Source organism: Pavona decussata, unplaced genomic scaffold (genome assembly GCF_977016875.1).
Source record: "Pavona decussata unplaced genomic scaffold, jaPavDecu1.1 SCAFFOLD_64, whole genome shotgun sequence".
In the NCBI taxonomy this organism is placed as follows: Eukaryota; Metazoa; Cnidaria; class Anthozoa; order Scleractinia; family Agariciidae; genus Pavona; species Pavona decussata.
The window spans coordinates 3,015,082-3,036,269 of record NW_028145484.1 but is presented as its reverse complement, the minus strand read 5'-3'; the positions used below and the strand labels follow the sequence as shown (position 1 = coordinate 3,036,269).

Genomic DNA, 21,188 nt, shown 5'->3' with positions numbered 1-21,188 from the left:
TCCATTACGATAACGTAAGCGTATCAATGACCTCTTCTCAAGTCCCATCGTGTTCTAGAACTGTCAAACAAAGCACGATTCCTTCGCAAGGAATTTTCCAATTTCTACCGTTTTAAAGGTCGAGTGCTTCTTAGAAGTTATTCTTTCAATTTACCATTTCAAAATTGTTTATTTTCCGTTTGAAAACGGCACACTTGAGTCCACAACATGTTAACAATATGGCGCAACCAATTTAATCCAAGATTAATGCATAAATCAAATGATGCTTTGACGTCACACGAGTAGGGTTGAGTGGGTCCCCTCCCTCACAATATACGCGACAGATATGGATTTTGATTGGCCTGCTTCTGTTGAAGACAATCAGAACAATACACCCCGAGTAGGAGAGGGGTGAATTTAATGAATAAATTAATGTACCGATTTGAAGCTACGACGAAGATTCCATGTGTGCATGCAATAGTATGAGTCACAAAAATAGCATTATGTTGTTTCACCCGCCGACGTTTTCTTTAGATACCCCACCTACCGGTCTGTTTGACGAAATTTTCATATTTTGTTATTGTATGAAATGACAGCTAACGAAACTAGAGGCGAACGTCATATACTTACTGTTGGTAGCTTTCTTGAGGAATAAATGACCGCAGAAAACAAAGGAATTAGTTAGTCTGAAGGTTATCTGTTTGTGAGACGTCAGGCGACAATCGAAAATGAAAGTAATTTGTTCCCCTAAGGATGTTTATTCTCTGACGTATGCGTCTATTTTCACAAAAATAATCGTAAGGTCAAAAATGCGCAATGACACGCATATTTTTCCTACCACTACTTCCAAGTTGTTGTGAAAATGTTACTCAAGCGTCAAGGATGTTTAAATCAGACGTTTGAAGAAGAGAACTTAATACAGTCGGGACACGAGCAATATTTTATGCGTTTATTTTTTTTTTTAGAAAATGGAAATGTTGATAATCACGCGAGCGACGATGAGTGACATGACAGATTGTTGACTTGCAAAACAATGTACCTCACGAAACATTCCAACACACCGTAGTATTGCAAAAATGGCCAGTCTGCTGCTGTAGCGTCCCATTTTTGTTGTACATAGACGTATTCAATAAGAAACTTACTGTATTTGCCAATGAATAGGTCATTAAAGGGGGGGAAGATTCTGTAAGGTGAAAAACAAAGAGATGATCAAATTCCCCGGGGTAATTGGGTAAAAGTCTAATGCTCGACCACCGGAATGGCAGTGTGGCAAAATACCCCATTATTTCCTGGGGGAGGAGGTGTCAGTCTCCCATCGTGGTTCTAAAACTGTCAAACAAAGCACGATTCCTTCGCCAGGAACTATCCAATTTCCACCGTTTTAAATGTCGAGTGCTTCGCAGAAGTTATTCTTTCGATTTACCGCTTCAAAATGATTGCTTCGCAGATTGATAAAACTATCCTGAGTCACCTGAGTTTGAGTCACGATGATCGCGTTTATGTTGTTCCCCCTGTGGTACGCTACCGGAAATTTCGGAGATTCCATTACGATAACGTAAGCGTATCAATGACCTCTTCTCAAGTCCCATCGTGTTCTAGAACTGTCAAACAAAGCACGATTCCTTCGCAAGGAATTTTCCAATTTCTACCGTTTTAAAGGTCGAGTGCTTCTTAGAAGTTATTCTTTCAATTTACCATTTCAAAATTGTTTATTTTCCGTTTGAAAACGGCACACTTGAGTCCACAACATGTTAACAATATGGCGCAACCAATTTAATCCAAGATTAATGCATAAATCAAATGATGCTTTGACGTCACACGAGTAGGGTTGAGTGGGTCCCCTCCCTCACAATATACGCGACAGATATGGATTTTGATTGGCCTGCTTCTGTTGAAGACAATCAGAACAATACACCCCGAGTAGGAGAGGGGTGAATTTAATGAATAAATTAATGTACCGATTTGAAGCTACGACGAAGAAAAAGAAATCGTCCCGTTTTTAGACACGGTATGCCCCCTCAGGGCATCCCGCGTAAAAAGAAATCGACCCGTTTTTAGACACGGTATGCCCCTTCAGGGCATCCCGCGTAAAAACGGGACGATTTCTTTTTCTTCGTCGTAGCTTCAAATCGGTACATTAATTTATTCATTAAACTCACCCCTCTCCTACTCGGGATGTATTGTTCTGATTGTCTTCAACAGAAGCAGGCCAATCAAAATGCATTCTTGTCGCTTACATCGCGAGGGAGGGGACCCACTCATCCCTACCTGTGTGACGTCAACGCATCATTTGATCTATTTATTAAAAACGGATTAAATTTGAGGCCATATTGTTTATAACATGTTCTGGGTTCAAGTGTGCCGTTTTCAAACGGAAATTTCACCATTTTGAAGCGGCAAATCGAAAGAATAACTTCTAAGAAGCACTCGACATTTAAAACGGTAGAAATTGGTGAGTTCATGGCGAAGGAATCGTGCTTTGTTTGACAGTCCTTGACCACGACGCGAGACTAAAAAGAGGTCATTGAGAAGCTTACGTTATCGTAATGGAATTCCACACATTTCCGGTGAAAGTCTGAGTCGCGTAACACAAGGAAAACAACGTAACGCGATCGTCGTGACTCAAACTATTCCATTAGCAAGGATAGTTTTATCAATCGGCGAAGCATACAGTTGGAAAAAATGAATCAGCCCCAGCATCACGCGTAATGCCAGTAAAGCAGGCATCTTGTTTTTTTTTTTTTTTTCTTCCTCGTAGGTACAAATCGGTACATTAATTTATTCATTAAACTCTCCCCTCTCCTACTCGGGATGTATTGTTCTGATTGTCTTTAACAAAGGCAGGCCAATTAAAATCCATTCTTATCGCTAGGGAGGGGACCCACTCACCCTTACCTGTGTGACGTCAACGCATCATTTGATTTCTTCATTAAAACTGCATTAAATTGTGGAGCCATATTGTTAACATGTTCTGGACTCAAGTGTGCCGTTTTCAAACGGAAATTTCACCATTTTGAAGCAGTAAATCGAAAGAATAACTTCTAAGAAGCACTCGACATCTAAAACGGTGGAAATTGGAGAGTTCCTGGCGAAGGAATCGTGCTTTCTTTGACAGTCTTAGTCCACGACTGCAGACAGAGAAGAGGTCATTGAGAAGCTTACGTTATCGCAATGGAATTCCCGCAATTTCCCTTGAAAACCTGAGTAACGTAACACAAGGGGAACAACGTAACGCGATCGTCGTGACTCAAACTATTCCATTAGCAAGGATAGTTTTATCAATCGGCGAAGCATACAGTTGGAATAAATGAATCAGTCCGGGCATCACGCGTAATGCCAGTATAGCAGGCATCTTGTTTTTTTTCTTCGTCGTATACACAAATCGGTACATTAATTTATTCATTAAACTCTCCCCTCTCCTACTCGGGATGTATTGTTTTGATTGTCTTCAACAAAAGCAGGCCAATCAAAATCCATTCTTGTCGCTTATATTGCGAGGGAGGGGACCCACTCACCCCTACCTGTGTGACGTCAATGCATCATTTGATATATTTATTAAAGACGGATTAAGTCGCGCCATATTGTTTTAACATGTTCTGGACTCAAGTGTGCCGTTTTCAAAGGGAAATTTCACCATTTTGAAGCGGCAAATCGAAAGAATAACTTCTAAGAAGCACCCGACACGTAAAACGGTGGAAATTGGTGAGTTCTTAGTGAAGGAATCGTGCTTTGTTTGACAGTCTTAGACCACGACGCGAGACTGAAAAGAGGTCATTGAGAAGCTTACGTTATCGTAATGGAATTTGACAAATTTCCGCTGATAGTCTGAGTCGCGTAACACACGGAAAACAACGTAACGCGATCGTCGTGACTCAAACTATTCCATTAGCAAGGATAGTTTTATCAATCGGCGAAGCATACAGTTGGAATAAATGAATCAGCCCCAGCATCTCGCGTAATGCCAGTATAGCAGGCATCTTGTTAGTATTCCTTTATGTGCATGCAAATAAGCCTTCTTGACCTCGCTTTTGAGTGAAAATACTTTTGTTTTTACACATGCTAGCGAGGCCAGGAAGGCTCATTTAAATGCATACAAAAGAATAACAATTAAGCCCTCCATTTATGAAAGAGGTCTATAAACAACATTACCATGGCCGAGAGAACAAGTGCTCCCAGCCCTCAAAAAACAACACAGCTACAGGTTGTAAGGGTCCAGTGTGCAACTCGGGCCTCGGGGATGGGGGGTGGGGGAGGGCGGAGGTACTCCCTATATATAATAAACGATATATAAGGGGAAGCTCCACCTGAAAGGGGTGCCTTTTTCAGGCTGCAGGCTGCAGGTAAAAAGAGTAAGGATTTCACGATTTGAAGCGTCGAAAAGAGTAGGGAAAACTGTCATTAAGGTAAATAAGGGCCTTTCCGGGACAACACATACCCCTTTCCCGGTAAAATGACGTATCTTCAAGGCTCGACTTCCGCTAATCTCGTACCCAGATCTCAGTCGGTTCGGGAATGTCGAAATGTGATTTGAGTACGAGATTAGACTTCCGCCATTTTGGAGATCGGGACCGGACTCGGACTCGGATCTCGGGGATCGGGAGAGCCAGCTCGTTTCCGAGGGGTATTGCACGTTTCTTTGTCTTTTTTTTTTTTTAACGGGGTCCGTATCATTTTTTACCTGTCGTGTATCATTGTTTACATGTCGTATTAACTGCCCTCCACCTCACTTCATTGCCGATTTGCCTTCAGTCAGAGGGTGTGCTTAAAACCTGGAACCCTTTTTTGACCCCCATTCGCCCGATTCATTTACGTCCCATCCACGTCCACGCATCGTCTGTCAACTTTCAAGCTCACGAATGCAGTGTTGTGGAAAAATAACAAGGAAGCTCGGGCTATTCCCGTTATTTCTCCTCCCTGAAGAGTCTGGGTACGAGATTGAGATTCTTGATGCTGTCTAAAAGGGGCACGAAATGATATGTGATTAAATCTAATCAATTATGCAGTAGGGATACTTCACCCGTTGTTTGCCCGCTTCCAAATTTACTCCGCATAGCGTTTGTCCTTCAAAAAGGTATGTTCAAATTGGTGTCTGTGAGTTAAACTAGTTCTGTGGAACTCTTAAGCAGCGAGACAGCAATTCAGCCACAGCACAAGTTGCCGCTCATTTACTTAATTTTCCAGAGAAATTCTTCAGTCATCGATCGAACTCAGTCATTAACTCACTTTGAAGTTTATACATATACATGAAGTTGAAACTTGTTCACTGTTTGTTTTTCTTAAAAACAAAATACTTAGAATGTTGTCTCTTATGCTCTCAGATCAGTCGTTTTCTGCCTGTTTAAATACATAACTATGTGTTCTCAGTTCGAATGCTTTATTAAAAAATTTAAGTGCAGAAACAGCTTTAGGGAAGGGAATCTTTTGCTCCGAATTTACAAGCTGTTGTTTGCAATTCGATCTGGAATGTGTCCCCAATTAGTGCTCTGCGCTAAAGTAAAGTGAAGTGAAGTTATGAAAATGCGCGCCAGCTGATCTTATTTTGCGCTGACATTTTGCCGAAGAAAACGTAAGCTTTTCTTTATAACTCAATCCGAAATTCTGGGGCGAACACTGAGATATCTGCCGAAATAAAGCGTTGTGTGTTCTCTCGAGAATTCATAATCGAAAAGACTTCCTGAAAACGCCATGGATTATTGATGCCGTTCACAGCAACAAAAGGGAATTTTCAAAGGTTGTATTCAGACGCACGTACGGCATTCAAACGATTAGGGCAACTGAATTTTACATATATTTTTATATTGTATGCATTTTCTTGGTCTCAACATAAAAGATAATATACATTAGTTTCCTGAGAACATTTTGTTTAAATCAGTATGGCAATCTGATACCTTCAACTCTTGTACTGAAAATAACCATGGTCACGTGAACCACAATTTTTGAAAAAAATAAAATATTTCATTGATTCTACTTATGATTTTACTGATTAGCGGCCACCCATTTAATCGAAAAAACAGCTTTGCTGCATGTATACGCGACGTAGTGTTCCGTGTCAGACGGTAGAGTAAATATTTTTATAACTTCGTCTTTCTCTGCTCCTGGCTCTGTTAAGGCTTAATAGTTCAGGCGCAAGCACAAGCGCAAAAGCTTATTTCATTGTGTAAACGGCCTCGGCGCAAACGCAAGCACAAGCACAAGGATCAAAATTTTTCCTTTTTTTGTGCTTGTGCTTAGGTCGCGTTCGTTTTCACTTAACATAAAGCTTTTATGCTTGTGTCTGTGCTTGCGCCTGTGTTTGCGTCGCTAATTAAAACCAGGCTTGAAGCGACGATACTCTGTCAGAACTTTCCATCAATTAAACACCACGGTGGTAAACATTTACTCTACCGCTTGACATGAGATAACGTCGCGTATTCAGCAAAGTTGCAGGTGGAAAGATGATTTTTAAATAAATTATGAACATATTACCAAACATTGATCAGTAAAAGGCCTTTTCTCGAGGTGTCTGTATTTTAGGGGATGAAGCGAAATGAAAAGTGACAATCTTCTCTACTTCAATATAATTAAACACACCAAAATACTTTTAACTGATCTGTACACGCATGAAGGATACACATCTCAAGTTTCTATTGATAGGCAGACGTCACAGAACTAGCATGTGGTCATTCAAATTTTTGTAAGCCTTGAAGGAAACATTTAATCATTCATGCAGCAGCTGAATTTGGTTTAAATACACCATACGCTAACGTTTGAACAATGTTATTTGAGTCATGTTAAGCGCTTGCTGGCCCACAAGCACCCCGGGTATGGATTAAGTCGTTTCCTTGGCTGGTTATTGTGGAAATTCGCTTGTTGGCAGTTCTCTGGTAAGAAAATTACCTTTAATTTGTTGTTAGTCAAGTATGCAGTCAACATAATTCGTACGACGATTTTGGAGAACTGGCGTTGAAGAGTATGTTTAATTTCGAAAACAAGTGACCTTTTTCGACTTTCTGTCACTGCGTAGCGTAACAGTCTTGCGAGCTCGCACTGGAAATGAAAATATATATATTCATAACGCAAGTTACTCATTTTAAATCAGACAAATGGATTTTTTGTTAGGTGCGAATTTAAGAGAAAGATGTTGCTTTGTGAAAATTATTCCAAATCAGTTTGGACTGCAGGAAAGTCATGCACAGTAAGATTTAGATATAAAACGACGATTTTCAATTTCACTGACATGTTTGGCTGAAACGTCTCCCTTCTTCAATGCAAATGTTTCAGAAGAGGCAAAATTGAATGTAAATAACTATTATTGTGAGGAAAGTTTAAGTCAAGATGTTTCTCCAAACAAACCAACATTTTACTTTAAGCTCCCTTACATAGCCAGGTTTTTCCAGCATTACGCAGAAACGCATAAGGTGTATAGTAAGATCGACGAATTTTTTGAAAAACAGATATCAAATTAGTGTTCCCTTTATTGAAAACAGGCTCCTTGTTAATTTTGAAACATCCTATTTCTAGTGGTCTTTGTTCAGGGGCCCTGTTTAAATATTCTTGTTCAGGCTGTAATTAATGCCTGCTATGCATATGTCGACTTTGTCGGTGAACCCGACACTTTTCCACACTTGGCCATGAACACTATAAACTACAGATGTGGCCGCTTTCGTGTAATTGATCAAGCCAGCTCTACATCCAGCTTTAGATAAAAGAAGCTTAATCAGCAACTTCAACATGTTAATTATTCGCACGCTTTTTTCTATTACTTGTATACGTATTCATCAGCATCTACTAATTATTTATGATTCAAATTGGCATCCTCTGAATTAAAGACCATTAAACATTTAATGGAAGGCAGAAGTCGTTTCTGCTACCGGAACTGGCATGTCTGTGTAATTGAAAATCGCCGTCAGTTTATATCTAAGATTTATTCCAAGATTGTGAATACGCATCCTTCATCGAGAGTACAATTCCCCTAGGGATATTATGCACCAAGAGGAAGATTTCCAGTATATTATTCCATATACCCTAAGATATTAATTTACACTTGCCAATTGTCGGCCTAATTGGTAAGTTCAATCGCACGAGCCAATTTACAGGTTCCAATTTGTCGGCCGATTTTAGTCTTCGATGTACGGACTTGAAATAAGAACGTTTTGGAGTGGTCTAGCAAATTATACAATTTTATTTCCCCGTGATTTACAATGCAATAGGCCTTCAATGTATTTGCAATAGGCTATTTCTGAGTACGTTGTTTTGAACCTCATTATGAAAGCGAGGCTAAGTGCAAAGTCTTTATTATGAAAATTAGTTTTCATTCATGCATATGCAAACAAAACTAATTTTCATATGAAAAGTTTTGCACTTAGCCTTGCTTTCGAAATGAGGTTCACATCAAATCGGAAATTAATGGCCTATTCATATTAAATAAATTGCGTTTTGCAAAGATTTTTCAACCTACGTTAGCTATTGGTCGAGCAATCTTGTAAACATTTCAAGCTTACCAGTCTACTGGCTGAAAGACCACATCATTTTTTTGGCTATTCAAGTCGTCTTTGAACGCCAGGGACGAGTTGCATAAAACTTAACGGCGGGCGTAGGCCATCGTCAGACGTTAAAATACTAAATGTGACTGGGCTGAAGGTCTGGCTTTAGCAGTTACGCCCGACGTTAAATTTTATGAAACTCACCCCTGCTCTTGTCAATAGAGGTAATCGAAGTATTAAACTAAGGAATAAAGTCCTAGGTTTTTGAACTGTCCGCTTGACAGCAAATCAGTTAAGTATGTCCTCATCAAATGCCATAAACCTGAAATGTATCTGCAATTGCATGTGCCCAAAATTAATATATTCCATGGGGAGTTACTTTCTGACTCGTTTTGTTAGAATATTACGCGATTTCCGAAAGCGAACGATTTTCCATTACTGAACTTTAAAAAAGCTGAAAAGATTTCCCTTCGATGACAACACCTGCTTTGATCTTTGTTCTGTTATCCACTAGACGAGTGATCTCGTGGGCGAGTGATGTTTACCATTCTACTAAAGAAGTTAGCTATCCAAGTTATTCTCTATATGCTGCGTCCTGTCCCAGCAAGCTCCAAGGGAAGCTGCCTAACTGCCGGATTCTTCTTTGCCCAAGGAAGAAACGTTGTGAATCACCACGCCCTTCGTGGTCACGTGTTTGCACACGTCACCGCTCCGGAGCCAGTCCGCTGCTTCAGAGCATGTCAGTCAGATTGTCGGTGTATTTCGTTCAACTATCAACAGAGCGGAAGCAAGGATAACTGCCAACTGAATGAAGAAAACAGATATACGAACTTCAGTGCTTTAGAGTTTATGGAGGGTTGGGAATACTACGATTTGGTGATTGACTACGACATTAAGGTAATATAAAAAATTACATTTATCTGCCTTAAAAAGTCGATCACCGGATAAATAAATGCAATCCTACAATTTTGTTTTGCTAGCAGGCATGAGATATACCAGCCACGAAAAATCGCGATCATTAAATTCGTGTTCTGTTGTTCCTTGCTAAAATAAAAAAGGAAAATCTGGCAAGAGTTCTTAGAATTGCTTTATTGAAATAGAACAGTTTTGAATTATACTAGTCGCTCTTGTTGGATACGGGATGATTTAAAATCATAAATCGTCAAAATCATGCATGAAATGTAACGAAAGCTGCCCTCTTGTTCCATCCAGAAAATATGGCACGTACATTCTCTTATATATCTGTTTGTTTTGTTTTGTTTTTTGTTTTTTCAATTTTTATCTTTTTCAGACAAACGCGCCTTTCGTCGAATGCCATAACAGATGCTGTGAAAGCCAACCTTGTCTTAATGGTGGAACGTGTCACGAGACCTGCGGTGTCTTCGGGAAACGTTTCAAATGCGAATGCAGACAACACGCCTCAGGAAGAATTTGTGAGACTGGTAAGGAATCGACTATCGAAAGCTCAAAAAGGCTCTCTCTCCGTCTCTGTCTGTCTGTCATGCAGTCTGTCTGTCTGCCTGTCTGTGTGTTTGTCATGCAGTCTGTGTGTCTGCCTGTCTGTCTATCATGCAGTCTGAATGTCTGTCTGTCTGTCTGTCTGACTGTCTGTCTCCTCTTAAGTTCGCTATGAAACTAACAGTTATCAAAGATTAAAGGTTGCGTTGTCGACACCTTATATGGTGCAAATTCAGCTACGTACCGTGAGCCCTTTTAAGTTTGAATCATTTTCTCTTCTTTCCTTTTTTTTATTTTTACGCACCCTTTCTTGATAGCTAAAACTGATCAGCATCTTTAAAGAGTATTTCAAGGTTCCTGTACACCCCTATTCACTGGCACCCACCTGACAGATCTGCCACGAATGACCAAAACTATTTGGGCGTTATATAGGTTACAAAGGTTACTGTGGCAACTTAAGCGGCTTACGATAACACACCTAATCTCGTACCCAGATCACATTTCGGCATTCCCAAACCGACTGAGATCTGGCTACGAGATTATAACACACCAGTACTGAGGAATGGATTCAGTGCAACATAATCCTACAAACGAACACAAAAGGTAAAACATTTTCTGTAACCCAAGTGACCTAAATCTTGCTGTTTAATTTTTGTTGTTTCTTTTGACAGCCTGCCCCTCTCCAGACTGGTTACGCTTCCAAAAATCGTGTTTCAGGAAATTTACAGAAGAGTTGAATTGGTTCAACGCCCAGCAGCATTGCGCCAGTATCAACAGTAACCTCACCTCAATCCACAGTGAAGAGGAAAACAATTTTGTGCTTCAGAAAGTCTCATCTGGTTTGTCTAATCTATGGATTGGGTTCTACAACTGGAACAGCGCTGACAACAGCTATAAATGGGTTGATGGCTCAAACGTGTCATTCAAAAATTGGGATGATAAAGAACCTAATAACCTTGGGCCTTTGGGTACTACTGAAAACTGCACCGAACTCTACACCACGGGAAAGTGGAACGACTTGAACTGCTTAAGCTTTAATCGTAGCTTTGTTTGTGGTACGAAAATGAATCCTTAAGGTGGCTCACAACATTTCCCAGCACTCAAACTTTGACTGATCAACACTACCACTCTTTATCGGTTGATACCATAATTATGGTATCAAACAATTTGTGGTCATTTTCTTGACATAATAGGTTACCATAGCAACGGTATAAACTGTTAAAAACACTCACATTTTAGCTTTAAGTGGTTATAGCTCAAAAACGAGCTCGGTGACCTATATTTTTTATTATGGAATTGTGATACAGCATGATTAGATAGAACGTTCTGCAAAATTGGTATAAAAAATGTAGGGAGGCATTCAGAGCCACCTTAAATTTTCGAAAATTTAAGGTGTACCATAGAAAAAGAAAGAAGAAAAGAAAAAAAAAAAAAAGGAAAACCTCAAAGTTCATAAGGTGGAAAGGGTTATGCGTGACGCGTGATCCCAGCAAAACATATCTCGTCACACGCGTGAAAACACGCTCAGCTAGCTCAAATTTACTCGCTATCCTTCAGATAGACGGCCCGGCTAAGTGTAAGGCGGAATCTCCCTAACTTTAAGGCTGTGATTCGTGAATCTGATGAAAACTTGCGTTTTATAAATCGACCTCTTCTATAAATAATAATATGTTAAAGAAACCTTTTAATAATTTTATAATACCGCTGCATACACAACAACACGATGGCGATCCCTGTTGTTATATTCCCATGCACTGAGACAAAAATAATTGACTGAAAAAATAAATAAATAAATACAAAATAATAATAATAATAATAATAATAATAATAATAATAATAGTAATAACAATAACAGCATTTATTTAAACACGATTAAAAGTTCCGCAAAGCTGATGTGGTCGTGTACTGAATCAATAAAATTAAACTTCCTACACTAATCACAATAAAACTAATATAAGACATTATTCTACGTAGTGTCAATGTCGCAAATTGATCTCATTTGGTTTTCCAGGGCATTCCACCGAATAATTGACTTGTATGAACACGATTTCTTGATCATATCAGTCCTAGGCCTGGGTAACTTGAAGGTCATCAGTTTCCTCCTGAAATCGTAGCTACTTACATACTTTACAAACAGACAGTTCATAGGACATGGTAAAAGATAAGTTAATAAATAAATAAATAAATAAACAAGTAAATCTTCAAACAAACAAACTACGGTCTTCTTTCTAATGACGTGCGAAGATACAAGAACGGTATTTATCTGTATAGAGCAAGAAGTGGCAGATTTTAAAATTCAATTAGGTTCATCTAAGGGGATACCTGTTCAAACGGTCTTAATCGACCGCCTCAGAAATTAGACTTTGTTCTTTTCTTCAGCAAAATTTCAGCTCAATATTTCAGAGCGCTGAAAAACTAATTAATTCCTGCTCAATAGGATGATTGCACGTGACGTCATGGCGGCCATGTTAGTGGTAAGGAGCAATGAGATTTTTCAGTTCTCTGGGAGTTAACTTCCATTTCTATGCAAATTATGTGAGCAAATTTTCTTTCGTTTTGGCACCAACACATTGACGGTGCAATAACCTATACCCTAAAAGGTACCATCTTATCCGTCTCCGACTGAATTAAGTCATTTTAGATTCTTTTTATATGAGCACCTCAACTCCGCTAAGGGGTACCAAACCACGAATTTCAACCCCAAAAAAGGCACGACGATCACCCCCATTACTTTTATATCGGAGTCCTTCCCCTATCCCAGGATCGGGGGCCGTAGCAATGAGAGGCGGTTGTATTCGCAGGGTAATGCGCTCGAGTGCCGTGACGTTGCTACAATGCCGCAAAGCATCAATGGATACCTGAATTTTTCCCCTTTGAAGCGAAAACGGTACACGCCGGCAAGTGCACGCAGCCCTGACGTGCACGCCGCGGATGTCAGCAAACTATTTAATACCCACTGCGGCGAAGTTGAAAAATCGCAAATGGATCACTTCACTTTTCAACGAAATGAAACTGTTTTGTTGTTTTTACTTTGTAGCTATTTTTTTTAATTGTATAAATTTTCTTAGTTTTAAAGTTACGAATTTTTGTCTTTCTTTTTTTTCCTTTTTTTTCCCTAAAAAACACGTTCTTTACATTTTGGTTAAATTCGCTGGTTCTTTTCAAAGCCTCTGTGTTACCGTGGTCACGTGAGTTTCAATACTCCGCTCTGAATTAAAATTTCCAAAAACACATGGCTTTCAGTGACCAAAGTAAAATTTGGTTAATTGGTTTTACTGATTAAAACCCCTAGCTCGGGCATAAAGGGAACTTCGTAATTTGCCGTTTAATTTGACAGTAACCAAATATTTTGTCTCAAATGACAGGCGCCAATTTATTGGATCCGTTTGAATGATAGTTAAAATTTTGCAAGGTGCAAAGCGGAAACGTTTCAACTTTGAACTGCTGATTAATTGACTCTTCACAGGAACACTACTATCAGAAAGAGCGATACAAGAGAAAATAGAGGTATTGTGCGAACGATCACGTCTTCTTCTGACACAGTGAGAATTAGCAGGTGGCAAGAGGCAACGCCTTTAATTATTAATGGCCATTTAATTCCCAAAATATTGGTCAAGAATGGGTTTTCTCGAAATGCTGCATATTAGGCATGAAATGAAAAGAAAAATTAAAATTTTGTTTACACGTCGGCGGCTTAATGTACAGCAAATAATTAAAACCTATGCTTGTTTGACAGGTGGCAGTCCTTTTATTTGTATCAAACAAATGTGTACGGGAGCAAGTCAATTTGGGATATTATCATATGACACACCATTCAAACAGCACACAAACAACGCGTAAGGTACGGGGGAAAGGGGAAGTGGGGGAGGGGTGGGGGACGGTTGCTCCGCTTGGAGGTTCAACTCTTTAATACCTTCATATAGAAACGTTTACCGAAATGTTACCCCAGTCAGACAAGTAAAAAGAAAAAAAATTACCTCTTTCTTTTAATTACTCAAAGTAAGCTAAAGCTTCATTTGTCTGCTTGGAATTTTATTCTTCCCTTCCTAATTTCTGCTTAGGTTCCCCTACCCTTTCAAATACATGCTATATAATTCCAATTTAAGTCGAATTGACTGTCGCCCTTTCGTTTCACAGTCTAATTTTTTCTACCCTTTGGCTGATACCACGAACGTGATAAAGAAACCCCCTTTGGGGGTAATCTTCCCGTATAGCCCGTTACATGGAGTATCCGACCCCCCCTCCCCCTACATAACAGCGGTTTTTTATGATCGTTGTATTTGTTTTATTGACAAGTGTAGTATACACCAACGTTGCGGCAATTTGGATTAAGTTGGGTTTCATTGTAGCGTTAATTCATCGTTTAACACGCATAGCCAGTGCAAGTCAAATAATTTCGTGGTTTTACTCAGAGATCTTACTTGTTTGATGTTTACGTGCTGGTAAGAAACGAACCTTAAAAATATTTAGTTATTATCATTATAAAAATTATACACGCAGCTTAATGTTTGCGGCAATTTTGGAGAACTGGCGTTGAAAATAGGCGACGTTCGCTATCCGAGAAGATAAGCGTAGCTTTTCTCTTCAAATCGTGAAAACGAAATATATTCATCACTTCGCGAAAAGTTTAAAATTTCTTAAACAAACGGATTTTGTAAGGAGCAAATGAAAGATAGTGATCTTTTATTTTGTTTTCTATTTAAGGATAAAAATAATTAAATGGATTTTTCATTCGTGCATGGGTCATTCGTAGGAGTAACTGCTTTTTCTCGAATAGTGTTTTAATGCATTTTCTCTTGTCTTCTTGCACTCCAAATGGGACAAAATTATTCAAATTCTCATATTCCGTTATTAGTTTACAATAACAAGCTACAACTCCAGATATAACCGCTCGCTGAGCTTTTTGTCAGTTTGCACGAAAGCAATCAGCTGGGGTTTAATTTCATGAACGCGGCCATATTAAACCAAGTCAGCTCAGCGTAACAACGACAACACTTTATAACCTTTGCTTCAAAAGAAAAAACCAGGGAGATTTTGGTGTAGTTTACGAGCTTTAAGGACGCTAAAATCTCCAAAAAAGTGAAATTTATTCCCGCAAAAAGTCGTTGGTTCACAAATCACGCGTAAGTTAATGCATATTTCACGGATCACGAAAAAAATTTGGAAAACCAGTTTCCCGAGGAGGGAAAGATATAGGTTCACGAATCACGGAAAAAATAAATCCTCATTCACGCTTCACGCAAAGCAAAAATACCCATTCACGCGTCACGGAAAAAGTATAAGTGACCCTCTTTTTTCAATTTCCACCCACAGTAAACATCCATTTTACGCATTCCGTAGCTTCGAATGGTCCAACTTAACAACAGGATTTCTTGAGAGCATAGTAGGGAAATGCTACGCAATAAAGCTTTCGTTTCGGTCACATTAGCAGAGAGATTTAAAATCGCGTTTACGTCCGAGCGGCAAACGTGAAATTCCGGTTTATGTTTTCTTGAAAAAAATGCGTACTTACTGTGGGTGGAAATTAAAAAATGACTCCATGAGATTTTGCTGCTCATGGTGGTAGATCAATACGATCAACATATCATAAATTCTTTTTGTTGCCGAGTGGTTTTGTAAAACTAAGCTTTTAAGAAAGATGGAATTTTCAGAGATGATTTGTAAGTTTCCTTCCTTTGGTAAATTTCACTTTGACAAATGCTTTTCAACTAATTTTTCGTTACCAGTTAGGCGAAAGATCTTGTCAACAAGCCATGTTTACTGTTCTACTAAAGCTGGTCATCCTTTATATGTTGCGTGCTGTCGCAGCAAGCTCCAAGGGAAGCTGCTTAACCGGCGGATTCTTCTTTGCCCAAGGAAGAAACATGGTAGATAACCACGCCCTTCGTGGTCACGTGTTTGCACACGTCACTGCTTCGGAGCCAGTCCGCTGCTTCAGAGCATGTCAGTCAGATTGTCGGTGTATTTCGTTCAACTATCAACAGAGCGGGAGCAAGAATAACTGCCAACTGAATGAAGAAAACAGATACACGAACTTCAGTGCTTTAGAGTTTTTAGAGGGTTGGCAGTACTACGATTTGGTTATTGACTACAACGTTAAGGTAACAAAAGTGTTCGTTTAATTTTGTACCACAGTATATTGAGATAGCTTATAACTGGGCGTGAGAAAAGGTGCATTAATTACCGAGGCTCTGACTTTGGTAATTAATCTTGAAGATACTTATAAACTGAAAACAGCACTTCGTGAAGGAAGGTGTGGTTACGCTAAAATAATGAATTTGAAATTACCTCAATGCCTTTAAGGTTACCGTATACCTTCAGAGGTGTCTCGCATCCAAGCGATGTAGCGCGTCCAGTTTAAACTGCAGATACCTAAACCGCTACATCAAATTAAAGCTTATACAGCTGGCTATCAAACTATACCAAGAATGTTGAATGAAAATAAATTGTCGAATTTTTCACGACCTCTAAATATAAGCGTCCGAATCACCTTTTGAAAGCTACAAGTCAAAGCGAATTTTGTTTTTCGCTAATTTAATTTGCTCCTCAGTTTCTGGACCCAAAGCGCTGAAAAATGTCTCTGCGTTTTCCCATATTCAATCGCAGTGAAAAGTTACAGAACATTTTTGAAATAGGATAAAAAAATGCGGAGTGATCGTACAAAAATCGCTCTGGGAGAGAAAATATTTCGAAAGAAAAAATTTGCGGAAACGTTTTTGTTATTTATATGTTAAACTAGTTACTGTCCAAATTTGAAGGCAAACGAACAAATTCTCTTTGAGTTATAGCTCTTTAAAGTGTCTCCTCCAGGTGAAAAAATTGATTCGAGAAAACAGTGCTAAAAATTTGGCAATTCATTTTATTTTAAAATTCTTGGTATAGTTTGATAACCAGCTCTATAAGCTTTAATTTGAAATAAGCGTGTAGGAGTCTACAGTTTAAACCGGACGCGCTACATCGCTTGGACGCGAGACAGCTCTAAAGGTTTACGGTAACCTTAATTTTCATGTGGGTTAGAATCCAAGAAAATCGGCGAAAAGCGGACAAAAAGATGTAAAAATACGGCCCTATGTCAACTTAATCGTGCTTTCAACAACAAAACGAAATTTAATCCAGAAAACAAGACGTATACTTTGCTCAAGGTATTTATTCCATTAAAAAAAAAAAAAACATTTTTTTTATCAGGCGAATGCTCCTTTCGTCGAATGCCGTAATGGCTGCTGTGAAAGCGGTCCCTGTCTTAACGGTGGAACATGTCACGAGACCTGTGACGTCATCGGGAAACGTTTTACCTGTGAATGCGGACCGCTCGCTACAGGGACACTTTGTGAGGAGTCTGGTGAGGAGTCGAAAACTAAAAGCTCTCTCTCTTCCGTTTTGAGCCTCATTGTGAAAGCGAGGCTTCGTGCATAATTTTTATTAGGAAATTAGCTTTCATTCATGTGCAAACAAAACTAATTTTCATAAAAAAAAGCTTTGCACTTAACATTGGTTTCGTGATGAGGTTCAAAGCAACTCAGAAATGATCTATTATATCTAAAGAATTTGATACGGCATCAACTATCACCGATCTCTTAATAACCCTTTACCCGTTACATTACCAAAAATGCAACTTACTTTTTTCAAAAACCTTTTCATTTGCAATTTTTTATACCAGCTGCTTGAGCTTTAGGGTTAAAGCAAGGCACTACTCCGTACTTTCGAGTTTCATCCAAAACCTCAAAAGTTAGAATCACTTTCAGCTTGTACAGCGTATCACTGAAACAGCACCTCAGTAAAGTAGGCATCGCTCAATAGTTTTCACTCGAACACAGACGTTAAATTGAAATACGAATTACAGATTTAGGTTGTAATAAGGAACTGCTAAGGTTCAGATGTGTTTAGTTTATGCTGTTTGCTCCCCTAACCGGTCAACAGTATAGAATAATTCACAGCACCACAGGAAAGTACGTAGCTTCCTCGAATGTTCAAAGAGACGGTAACTTGATACAGTAGATAAACCGTTATTCACCGAGAATCAACCCTTGCGCGTCCAAGATTTAATGGCGCCAATAAGGAGTAGCAGATGAGAAAAGCACGAAACTGCAAGTCACTCCATGGCGAGTTAAAATAGCATTTCTTAGACCTTCTGGTAAATGAAGATCCACTCACCAACGCTTCATTTGTCCCTCTTCCTAAAACAAAATATCTTGGCCCTCGGCCTTGCAGGCCAAGGTTTTGGTAAAAAAGAAAGGGGGGGGGGGGGGGGGAAAGGTTTTTGGGTCCCCTGGGTCTCCCTCCCCTAGATACCCCACTTCAGTAGAGGGTATTTCTCGCATGATCTGATTGGCTGCTTAGACTCTGTCATTCTTCCGGCCGTTTCGCGTTCGACTGTTTTCATCAATTTGTCAGATCCACTTCCACTTCGGATACGATGGTTACTATAGCAACTTCAATATAGACTTCAGTTGACGCCGTACACTAATATTGCAGAATGGATTGAGGCGACAGAAACGTTGAAACATATATTGGCTGAGCCAAAACCGTGCACTTTCTTGGAATTCCACTAATCCGATTATTTTTTCAACAGCAATATGTTCCACTCCAGACTGGCTGCACTTCCAAAACTCATGTTTTAAAAAATTCACCGAAGAGTTAAATTGGTTCGACGCCCAGAAGTTTTGCGCCAGTGTCAATAGCAACCTCACCTCAATCCACAGTGAAGAGGAAAACAATTTTGTGCATCGGAACGTCTCATCTGGTTCATCTAGTGTGTGGATTGGGTTCTACAACGTGAACAGCGCTGACCACAGCTATGAATGGGTTGATGGCTCAAACGTGTCATTCAAAAAGTGGAATGATCACGAGCCTAATAACCATGGGCCTTCGGGTATTAATGAAAACTGCACCGAACTCAATGCCGAGGGAAAATGGAACGACATGAACTGCTCAGGCTTTAAATTTAGCTTTGTTTGTAGTAAAAAATTGAACCCTTAAGGGGGATTGTACCTAAACGCCATTTTTCCGCCACTTGAAATGGCTTTAATGGAAACATCTCGGTCACGTTTCAAGCAATCCAAAACCCCTATCATCATCCCGTGAATCTGTGTTGTGGGGTGTTTTGTGAATTTTTTGGTATATTTGGGAGAAGACAGTTTTTCTTGAAGGATTGATAAAATTAAACAAGAAATATTGAAGATTTAGTGAAGTTTTAAAATTAGAATTTGTAGTTAATAATTAATAGACGAACACCTAGTTAGTCCACTGGCAACCTGGGGTGCTCTTGCGTGGGTCTCAACTGTCTGTTGATGTTCCAAAAATCATTTTCTTTCTTCTATCTCTTCTTAAAACCTCTTCAAATTCCATTCAAATTTAGGTGAAATCCCCCTTTAAGGTGGCTCACAACATTCCCCAGCACTTAAACTTTGACGGATCAATTCTACCACTCTTTATCAGTTGATACCACAATAATGGTATCAAATAACGGCACTAATCATTGGCGAACAAGTTGTGGGCATTTTCTTGACATAAAAGGTTACCATAGCAACGGTATAAACTGTTAAAAACACTCACATTTTAGCTTTAAGTGGTTATAACTCGAAAACGAGCTCGGTGATCTGTATTTTTTATTATGGAACTGTGATCAGCATAATTAGATACAACCTTCTGTAAAATTAAAAAAAAAAAAAAAGGAAGGGAGGCATTCAGAGCCCCCATAGAAACCAAAAGAAGAAAAAAGTTCAATGTACATACGGTGGTAAAGGGTTATGCGTGACGCGTGATCCCAGCAAAAAGTATCTCGTCACACGCGTGAAAACACGAAAACAGCTTGCTCAAACTTACTCGCAATCCTCGGATAGACGGCCCGGCTAAGTGTAAGGCGGAATCTCCCTACCTTTAAGGCCGTGATTCGTGAATGCGATAAAAACTTGCGTTTTATAAATCGACTTCTTCTATAAATAATAATATGTTAACGAAACCTTTTAATAATTTTATAATATCGCTGAATAAACAACAACACGATGGTGATGCCTGTTGTTATATTCCCATGCACTGAAACAAAAATAATTGACTGAAAAAAAAAATAAAAAAAAATAATAATAACAATAACAATAACAATAACAATAACAATAACAATAATAATAATAATAATAATAATAATAATAATAATAATAATAATAATAACAGCATTTATTTAAACACGATTAAAAGTTCCGCAAAGCTGATGTGGTCGTGTACTGAATAAATAAAATTTAACTTCCTAAACTAACCACAATAAAACTAATATAAGAATTCTACGTATTTGCAATATATGTAGCTGAAAAGCACTCTTGAGTGACCTTTCAAAAGCGTCAATGTCGCAAATTGATCTCATTTGGTTTTCCAGGGCATTCCACCGAATAATTGACTTGTATGAACATGATTTCTTCATCATATCAGTCCTAAGCCTGGGTAACTTGAAGGTCATAATCCTCCTGAAATCGTAGCTACTTACATACTTTACAAAAAGACAGTTCATAGGACATGGTAAAAGATAAATACATAAATAAGTAAATAAATGTTCAAACAAACAAACTCCAGTCTTCTTTCTAGTGACGTGCGAAGATACAAGAACGGTTTTTATTTGTATAGAGCAAGAAGTGGCAGATTTTAAAATTCAATTAGGTTCATCTCAGGGAATATTTGTTCAAACGGTCTTAATCGACCGCCTCAGATATTGGACTTTGTTGTTTTCTTCAGCAAAATATCAGCTCAATATTTCAGAGCGCTGAAAAACTAATTCAGTCCTGCTCAATAGGTTGACTGCACGTTACGTCATGCCGGCCATTTTAGTGGCTAGGAGCAATGAGATTTTTCTCCTCTGGTAGTAAACTTCTATTTTCTTGCAAATTTTGTAAGCAATTTTTCTTTTGTTTTGGCACCAACATGGCGACAATGCAATCAACCTATACCCTTAAAGGTACCATTTTACCCGTACTCCGACAGAAGTCATTTTAGATTTCATATGAGCAACTTAAGAGGGACCAAACCACGAATTAGAACTCCTTAAAGACACGACGATCACCCCTATTACTTTTAAAGGGAGTCCTTCCCTTATCCCGGGATCGGGGGCCGTAGCAATGAGAGGCTATTGTATTCGCAGGCTAATACGCTCCAGTGCCTAGTCAGTGGGAAGTGACGTTACCAGCAAAGCATCAATAGATACCTAAAATTCCCCTCTTTGAAGCGAAAACGGTGCACGCCGGCATGTGTACGCAGCCCCCACGTGCACGCCGCGGATGTTAGCAAACTATTTAATACCCACTGCGG

At 39.1% G+C, this 21,188-nt stretch overlaps 2 protein-coding genes and 1 long non-coding RNA gene across 5 annotated transcripts; 2 read left to right on the top strand and 1 right to left on the bottom strand.

Annotated features, from left to right (window-relative positions):
* The first annotated feature begins 4,935 nt into the window (after nucleotides 1–4,935).
* On the top strand, nucleotides 4,936–19,951 carry LOC146478475 (asialoglycoprotein receptor 2-like). Of its 3 annotated transcripts, none has more exons than XM_085112046.1 (5): nucleotides 4,936–5,050; nucleotides 8,956–9,338; nucleotides 9,733–9,883; nucleotides 10,571–11,291; nucleotides 19,589–19,951. In XM_085112046.1, the coding sequence occupies exons 2-4, from the start codon at nucleotides 8,979–8,981 to the stop codon at nucleotides 10,972–10,974; spliced, it is 915 nt and encodes a 304-aa protein (XP_084968172.1). In that variant the 5' UTR covers nucleotides 4,936–5,050; nucleotides 8,956–8,978; the 3' UTR covers nucleotides 10,975–11,291; nucleotides 19,589–19,951. The 3 variants fall into 3 exon arrangements, with proteins under 3 accessions (XP_084968172.1, XP_084968171.1, XP_084968173.1); XM_085112045.1 differs by lacking the exon at nucleotides 4,936–5,050 and adding an exon at nucleotides 6,265–6,842; XM_085112047.1 differs by lacking the exon at nucleotides 4,936–5,050 and adding an exon at nucleotides 6,265–6,842 and having other exon boundaries at nucleotides 10,571–11,347; nucleotides 19,618–19,951.
* Nucleotides 9,125–10,577, bottom strand: LOC146478477 (uncharacterized). Its single transcript, XR_014865130.1, has 3 exons — nucleotides 10,450–10,577; nucleotides 10,285–10,377; nucleotides 9,125–9,245 (listed from the first exon to the last, which is right to left on the bottom strand). It is a non-coding gene; the product is annotated as an uncharacterized LOC146478477 (long non-coding RNA).
* LOC146478476 (brevican core protein-like) lies at nucleotides 14,193–18,875 on the top strand. Its single transcript, XM_085111697.1, has 4 exons — nucleotides 14,193–14,341; nucleotides 15,626–16,000; nucleotides 17,085–17,238; nucleotides 18,469–18,875. The coding sequence occupies exons 2-4, from the start codon at nucleotides 15,653–15,655 to the stop codon at nucleotides 18,873–18,875; spliced, it is 909 nt and encodes a 302-aa protein (XP_084967823.1). The 5' UTR covers nucleotides 14,193–14,341; nucleotides 15,626–15,652.
* Nucleotides 19,952–21,188: the final 1,237 nt, after the last annotated feature.